At 38.6% G+C, this 8,157-nt stretch overlaps 2 protein-coding genes across 2 annotated transcripts; both read left to right on the top strand.

Annotated features, from left to right (window-relative positions):
* Positions 1 to 1,553: 1,553 nt before the first annotated feature.
* LOC107825994 (zinc finger BED domain-containing protein DAYSLEEPER) lies at positions 1,554 to 5,129 on the top strand. Its single transcript, XM_016652936.2, is given in 4 exon segments — positions 1,554 to 1,800; positions 2,220 to 2,349; positions 2,964 to 4,592; positions 4,594 to 5,129. Coding segments are annotated over 2 exon segments (2,025 nt in total). The 5' UTR covers positions 1,554 to 1,800; positions 2,220 to 2,349; positions 2,964 to 2,973; the 3' UTR covers positions 5,000 to 5,129.
* A 139-nt stretch (positions 5,130 to 5,268) lies between these two features.
* LOC107826010 (putative pentatricopeptide repeat-containing protein At3g15930) lies at positions 5,269 to 8,026 on the top strand. Its single transcript, XM_016652945.2, has one exon. The coding sequence runs from the start codon at positions 5,694 to 5,696 to the stop codon at positions 7,962 to 7,964; it is 2,271 nt and encodes a 756-aa protein (XP_016508431.2). The 5' UTR covers positions 5,269 to 5,693; the 3' UTR covers positions 7,965 to 8,026.
* Positions 8,027 to 8,157: the final 131 nt, after the last annotated feature.

Raw genomic sequence — 8,157 nt, 5'->3', positions numbered from 1 at the left:
ATTTAATTTTAAATCTTTCGAAAATCAAACTCGACCATACCCGCGGGTCATAATACATATTATGAAGCTGCTCGAGACCTTAAATCACTGAACGGGATGTTAATCCTTAAAACGACAAGTTAGGTCGTTACATAACCTTATCCTGCCGTGTGAGATAGCCTAAAATGACTTCTTGTTGCTCTTGCACGACCCTTACCGCTTCAACGACATATTCCTCTTCAGCATCATCGGGAGTCGCCTCCCGAACATGTCGCGGGTACCGTCTGCCGTGGACCGGCATGGCGTCGTTCCCCTTATTACAGGTATCACTGATTGAATCCTCATGCAGAAGCTGGTTTCCTTAGGTCTCATGATTGTGTGTGTTGTTAACACTTCTATGATTTTTGCTAAGAACAAATAATCAAAACACGTTAGTAAAAGAGGCAAGGACCAACTTAATTACACAACTGTCTAGGCCCCACGGTGGGCGCCAAACTGTTTATCCGTAAAACGATACAGTTGAATTTATACGTGATTTCTAGACAAGTGAATTAATTTGATCCTGAAATAATAGAAGAATTGAATAAATATGCAATACTTAGCCTTTAGATGAAGATGAAATCGCAGAAACAATAGTTCCTGGAGCAGGGGTTCCGGGCACAACAATAATGAAATCAAAAAATAAGAAGATAAAATTGTATTAAGCTTTGAATAGATTATAGTGTAAGAAAATTCGTCTCGTTTACAATGATAATAGAGCTCACTATTTATAGTTGCACCTAGGGAACAAAGTCTTAAGATCAAGCCCCTTTTTAATGTCAATTATGAGAGTCATTGAAGAATGTGTAACGGCAGGCAGTGAATGCCATATTACTTGTAACGGGCCGTGTACTTAATGCTTGTAGAATATTCTTCATTAAATGGTACCGCGTGACATGCATTTATTTCATCTTTATGAGTACCATTCTTCCCGGTCACAAACGGAATAGTTGCCCTCAGTTTTAGTTATCCTCTGCATTCGGCTCCACGTGACACTTCCTTATGCGATCATTTCATATAACATATTTTACCCTATACATAGTGTTTGTATTCTTATGGGAATAATAACACATTCAGAAATTAATTATGTTGAACAATTCAAAGATTTAGTACTCATTATTTTCTTTGTTTTGAAATGCCTTGTTGTATACATTTGATACAACTTTTTTTCTTCTTATTTTGGGTGGAACTGGTGAAACGTAAAAGAGTTGGGAAGAAAAATAGATAATTACAACTTTAATCTGAGACTCCAAAGTTAAATATTGGTAAAATATCTAATAGCCACTCGTACAATTTCTGAGTGTAGCGGAAAAAAAGGAGAAAAAAGTGAATTCCAATTAGACTTGTTCTTTAAAAAAGGAATAATGTTAAATGGATCATATACGTAACCAAAAAAAATCTCTCCGTAGCTGAATCGGAAGAAGGAATGGGACCAACAAATAAACGGCTCTGATTGGCTGAAATGCGGCGGGCTCCACGTCAGGCGGCGCAGGGGGTAATTAGAAGGAAATCTATATATAATGGACTTTAAAAGCCTCAAAAGTCCAAACCCAGTCTTCCTTGGCCTTAAACCTCATATCGGCCGCAGTCCATTAGGGTTTTGAGCTCTGAACCTCAAAGTTCAAGCCTAAGCCCATCTTCTTCTCCTTCTCCCTCCAGAAAACTTTCTTGAATTACGATTAAAAAAATAATCATAAACGATAAAGTATAAACCCTAAACCCTGCTTTAGATACAGAGGTTTTTATTTCACCATTGGTTTGCGACGTCAGTTGTTCTAAAAAGTAAGTACCTTTTTTGCGCGGAATTAATTGCTTTTGTTCATGTGTCTGTTGTTTCATGGATTCTTATGTAAATAGCATTCAAGCTTTTCCTGCATTTATATATTCGTTAGAATTGATTTTTCCTTGCATTCGTATCGTTTAAGAATTCACCTTTTGTATTTATTCTTAGATTTCCTGTTAACTTTTTTGAGAATTTTTTGATTATGGGAAGCGTGTTTCTGTGCTGCTTAACAATCATGATGTGAATTAGGGAATGGATACTCCTCCTAGTCATGTCTTGCAAGTCTGTAGGGATGTATCCCACTTGTGTTCAACGTTAGTTGTCTGTAAAGAAGCATTGAGTTTGAAAGAGTTGTGAAAAGAAAATTTAGAAGAGTATGTATCATCGAGTTAACTAGAAAGAATCATCTTTGTTCTAGGTTTTTCCGATGGTGCTTTGCATGTGATTGACAGTTCTTGGTGGGAATTAGGAAAATCTGTTGTCAGAAGAAGGTTCCTTCGAGGCAATACAGATGACACCTTCAAAGCTTTACAAATAACGCCTTTGAGGTAATAAAGCTAACACCTTAAAGGCAATACAGATAAATCCTTTGAGGCCATGCAAATAATGCCTCTGAGGCCATACAAATAGTGTATTGCACAAATGATGCCTTCGAGGCTACACAAATAACGCCTTCGGGGCCATTTATTTACTATGTTAGTGATGTTGACAAATCATTGTTGGATAATTTCAAGGGCATCACCTTTCATTAATTTTCAGTGATGTTCCATGGTTTATGCTCGAAAAATACACGTCTAAGCCCTTAAGCTATATTGCATTACTGCTGCATAGGTTCATTTATTTGTCCAATTCAAATGCCTTCATTCTTTATGCCTGAGAAAGACGAAATATTGCAGTATTGCTTCATATGTTTACTTTAAAACATTTGTATGCCAGAATTAGGTTATGAACTTTCTACCTGATTTTGTTATTTTTGCAGTAGAGTAAATGTCATCGATAAAGTAACATGTTTTTCTATTTCTATATGAACTAATGGTATAGCTCAATGAAGAATTGCAGCTAGTTGGTGTTTTTGACAATGCATGCATGTAGTTAGTTGATGAAATTATTTTAATTGGCGAAAAAAGTATCTTCATTGATCTTTTGTTTGCTTTGCTGGCAGGGTGCTCACTATGGACGCCCTAACTAGTCATAATGAGATAGCTGATTCAGAGGCACAACCGAATAAGCGCAGGCGGAAGAAGTCCATAGTTTGGGAACATTTCACAATTGAAACAATTGATGCGGACTGTACCAGGGCTTGTTGTAAGCAGTGCAAAAAGTCCTTTGCGTATATTAGTGGCTCAAAGTTAGCAGGCACCAGCCATCTCAAACGACATATTGCCTTGGGTATTTGCCCGGTGAATCGAATCAACCAGGAGAAGAATCAAACCCCATATAACCCAGCTGTGCAAACTAATGGTTCTGCAAGTGCTACTCTTAAATCAAGAAAGCGCTACAGAGCTACTCCAGGACCAACAAGTATCCCATTTGATCAGACACGTTGCTGCTATGAGATTGCAAAAATGATAATTCAGCATGACTACCCACTTGAGATGGTGGAACACTCAGGATTTAATAAGTTTGTTCGAAGTCTTCAGCCGTTATTTAGTTCAGTGAGTGTCAATACCATCCAAGACCACATTTTTAACATTTACCTGAGAGAAAAGCAAAGCCTTCTGAACATTATTAGTGCAATTCCTGGACATGTTAGCCTGACACTGGATTTAAGAACTTCAGATCAGAGTTTAGGCTATGTCTTCTTAACAGGATATTTTGTTGACTGTGATTGGAAATTGCAGCGGCGACTTCTCAATGTTATCATGATACCTTTTCCTGATTCAGAAGTTGCCTTCAATCATGCTGTTGCCGCATGTTTGACAGATTGGTGTTTAGAGTCTAAGCTATTCACTCTCACTCTGGATCGATCCTTCGCAAATGACAATGTTAGAAAAAACCTAGGACATCTACTGTCGATCAAGGGTGGAAATATTCTCAATGGTCAGCTAATAATTGGTAGTTGTTGTGCTCATGTTCTGAGCCATCTTGCACAGGATGTGTTAGATTCCATGAGAGCAATTGTTGAGAAGGTCCGCCAAAGTGTTAAGTTTGTTAAAACTGCAGATGCCCACGAAGAAAAGTTTCTAGAGCTGAAGAGACAACTTCAAGTTCCCAGTGCAAAGGAACTTATTGTGGATGACCAAACAAAATGGGATACCACATATCAAATGCTGATGAACGCTTCTGAGCTGAAACAAGTATTTTCTTGCTTGGATACTTCTGATCCTGATTATAAGGTGACTCCTACAATGGCTGAGTGGAAGCAGGTTGAAATTCTCTGTGCATACCTGAAGCTTTTCTTTGATGCAGCCAACATTTTAACTTCCTCGACATACGCAACGGCTGATGTGTTATTTCATGAAGTGTGGAAAATTCAGCTCGACCTGATGCTGGCAGCCCATAGCCAGGATCATTTCGTAAGCAATTTGACTAAACCATTGCAGGAGAAGTTTGACAAATACTGGAATGATTGCAACCTGGTTTTAGCAGTTGCTGTTGTTATGGATCCTAGGTTCAAGATGAAGATAGTCGAGTTCACCTTTAACAAGATCTATGGTGAAGAAGCTGAAACTTGGATCAAGATTGTTGATGAGGGAGTGCACGAAGTGTTTTGTGATTACATCGTGCAATCACTTCCTCCGCCTCCGCCTAATTTTGTGGATGAAGCAAATGAGAATATTATAAAATCAAAATCTGCAGGAAGATAATTTCCTTCCTAATGGTGATACATTTGCAGATTTTGATGTCTATCTCCATGACATTATGAACAATCAGCAGATGAAAACAGAGTTAGATCAGTATCTTGAAGAATCTCTCATGCCCCGTTCACAAGATTTTGATGTTTTGGGTTGGTGGAGAATAAACAGATCCAAGTACCCCACTCTCTCCAAAATGGCATCTGATATTTTATCCATCCCTGTCTGCACAGTTACTCCAGATTCTGTATTCGACACTACACCGCGAAATTTGGACAGCCACCGTAGTTCTTTGAGACCCATAACTCTTGAGGCTCTCAGTTGTGCAAAGGATTGGCTCCAATATGAATCTTGGGAGCTCCCATCCGGAGTGCCAGCATCAATGGTTAAAATGGAGTATTAGCTTTGTTAGTAAAGATTTTTTTCTTTTAGTTTCTTTTTTGTTTTCTTTTGCTCCGCCTTTATATAACATTTATGTGCACACAAGCTTATAGGTCAATGAAATTCATATTCTTTCACCAACTTTACAAAAAGAAGATTCACTCTTTCAGCTTTTCGGGAAAAAGTAGCAATATATACGGAAGCTAGTGATTGAAAAAAAAAAAATCTGCTGGTTTGATTGTTCTCGATTGTGCATAAGATTGAAGGCTGTAAGGCTATCATTACCATTGATCTGATAAAACTCAAATAAATTAGTTTCAACACTTAAAGATTGAACGCATCAAGTGAATACACATTAGAAGTGTTAGCGAAATTTGAATGCTACCTCCGTTCCCTTTTAATTGTCATTTCCATCCTTTTGCTTCACCATGTTAATTTCTCTTCACATTTATTAAGACTAAAAACAAAAGAACTAATTCTCCTTTTTGCTACTTTTAGTAAGCATGACAAGTAAAACGATGGAGGGAACATTAAATTTATTCACAAGTTACACATTAAAACTCTCACTCTTACTGTACCTGTAAACTTGGTAGTACTTGTTTAGGCTTTGATACCGAATTTTTGCCTTGGAACTTGTGGTGCAGAAGGGCACTACTGCTCATTTCGCTGTCTTCATTCTATCTGCAAGAGCTCAAAAAACCTTAGATTAGCATCACATGGTAGTCTCAAGCTCTCTCAGGAGACTCTCAAACTTGTCATATAATTTAAATTCGGCTTTCCACGAAGAAAAAAGTGTGTTGTTCATAGCTTCACTATGTCCCAACCAAGTCTCCCAACTTGCTCATCTTCACTTTTCTCCACATGTCTATTTATCCCCACACGCGATCATAGAAAGCTGCAAATCTTTGGACCAACTTAGGCAGATTCACTCAGTAATGATCCAAAATGGCCTTGCTTCTGATCCCACACTCTGCTCCAAGATCGTAGCTTTTTGTTCTACTTGTGTATCGGGTGATATGAAATATGCTCGTTCTGTGTTTGACATAATGCATGAACCAGGAGTCTTCGTTTGGAATACAATGATCAAGGGCTATTCAAGAGAAAATAGTCCAAATAATGCAGTGTCCATTTACAGAGAGATGTTAAATGACAATGTTCAACCGGACAATTATACGTTCCCCTTCTTGCTTAAGGGTTTTACTCCTGAAATATCGTTAAACACAGGGAAAAGTATGCATGCTCATATATGTAAATTCGGGTTTGAGTTAAATGAGTTTGTTCAGCATTCTTTGATTCATATGTACTGTTTAAGTGGGCAAGTTGATATGGCTCGTGGTGTATTTGATTTGAGTTGTAAAAGTGATATACTAATTTGGAATGCTATGATTTCCGGGTACAACAGGTCCAGCCAATTCGGGGAGTCAAGGAAACTCTTTTATGCAATGGAGGAGAAGCGATTGCAGCCCACTTTTGTGACTCTTGTCTCAGTAATATCAGCTCTCTCGCAGCTTAAGGATTTAGATACTGGCAACCGAGTTCATCAATATGTTAAGGACTGTAAGGTAGAGTCTAATTTGGTGTTGGACAATGCTTTGATTGACCTGTATGCGGGTTCTGGAAAGATGGATGTTGCACTTGGCCTATTTCAGAGCATGAAGCATAGAGATGTTATATCATGGACCACAATTTTCAAAGGTTTCGTGAACATTGGACAAGTTGATGTAGCTAGGAAATATTTTGATCAGATGCCAGAGAGAGACTCCATTTCTTGGACAGCTATGATTGATGGATATGTCAGAGAAAACCGATTTAAAGATGTCTTAATGCTCTTCCGTGAAATGCAAGCAGCAAAGATACGACCAGATGAGTTCACTATGGTTAGCATCCTTACCACATGTGCACATCTTGGGGCTCTTGAACTTGGAGAGTGGATCAAGGCTTACATTGACAAGCACAAGATTAAGGTTGATAGACATTTGGGGAACGCTGTCATAGACATGTACTTTAAGTGTGGGAATGTGGAAAAGGCACTGATGGTGTTTTCTGAAATGCCTTGCAAGGACAAATTCACATGGACGGCCATGATTGTCGGTCTTGCAACTAATGGAAATGGGAGAGAAGCTCTAGATATGTTTTTTGATATGTTGAGTGCTTCAGAAACACCTGATGAGGTGACTTACATTGGCGTTCTTAGTGCTTGTACTCATATGGGTATGGTAGAGGAAGGAAAAAGGTTTTTTGCTAGCATGACCTCTCAGCACGGCATTCAACCTAATGTCACACATTATGGCTGTATGGTTGATCTTCTTGGTCGAGCAGGGCTCTTGGGGGAAGCTTATGAGTTTATAAAGAATATGCCAATGAAACCAAATTCAATTGTTTGGGGAGCTCTTCTCGGTGCTTGCAGAGTTCACAAGGATGCCCAAATGGCTGAAATAGCAGCGCAACAACTTCTTCGGCTAGAGCCTGGAAATGGGGCAGTCTACGTTCTCTTGTGTAATATATATGCAGCTTGTAAGAAATGGGAAAACTTGCGCGAGATAAGAAGAATAATGATGGATCAGGGAATCAAGAAGACGCCAGGTTGTAGTCTGATAGAGATGCATGGAATTGTTCATGAATTTGTTGCAGGGGATCAGTCTCATCCTCAATCTAAAAGCATCTATTTAAAGTTGGCTGAGTTGATTGAAGAATTGAAATTGGCAGGCTATGTTCCTGATACTTCAGAGGTTTCTCTTGACACAGGAGAAGAGGAGAAAGAGAACTCCCTTATTCGGCACAGTGAAAAGTTGGCGATTGCATTTGCTTTAATTCATTCTGAACTTGGATCCACTATTAGGATAGTGAAAAACCTTAGAATCTGTGCTGATTGCCACCATGTAGCAAAGTTAATATCAAAACTTTACAATAGAAAACTAGTAGTTAGAGACAGAACCCGGTTCCACCATTTTGTACAAGGTTCATGTTCCTGTAAAGATTATTGGTGATCTCTTTACACAAGGATAAGTTGCAGTAGTCCAAGTCACTACTCTCGTTTTCTTTTCTCTTTCATCTATGTCTTACATTTTTCTGGATAAGCAAAGTTTCGTAGTTAAGGCGAGTGTGATTAATTTTAATTACAACTCAAGACTTCCAACCTGTCAGACGCTGAGGAAGTTGATTGATAAATGTAAAAATTGG

The sequence above is a fragment of the Nicotiana tabacum genome, chromosome 4, assembly GCF_000715075.1.
Source record: "Nicotiana tabacum cultivar K326 chromosome 4, ASM71507v2, whole genome shotgun sequence".
Classification (NCBI taxonomy): Eukaryota; Viridiplantae; Streptophyta; class Magnoliopsida; order Solanales; family Solanaceae; genus Nicotiana; species Nicotiana tabacum.
Note: the sequence above shows the minus strand (reverse complement) of the source record. Positions and strands in the feature narration are given on the sequence as shown.

What these genes read in the sequence shown, in the direction of transcription:
- LOC107826010 (XM_016652945.2), top strand. Translation starts at nt 5,694, where the DNA reads ATGGTAGTCTCAAGCTCTCTCAGGAGACTCTCAAACTTGTCATATAAT.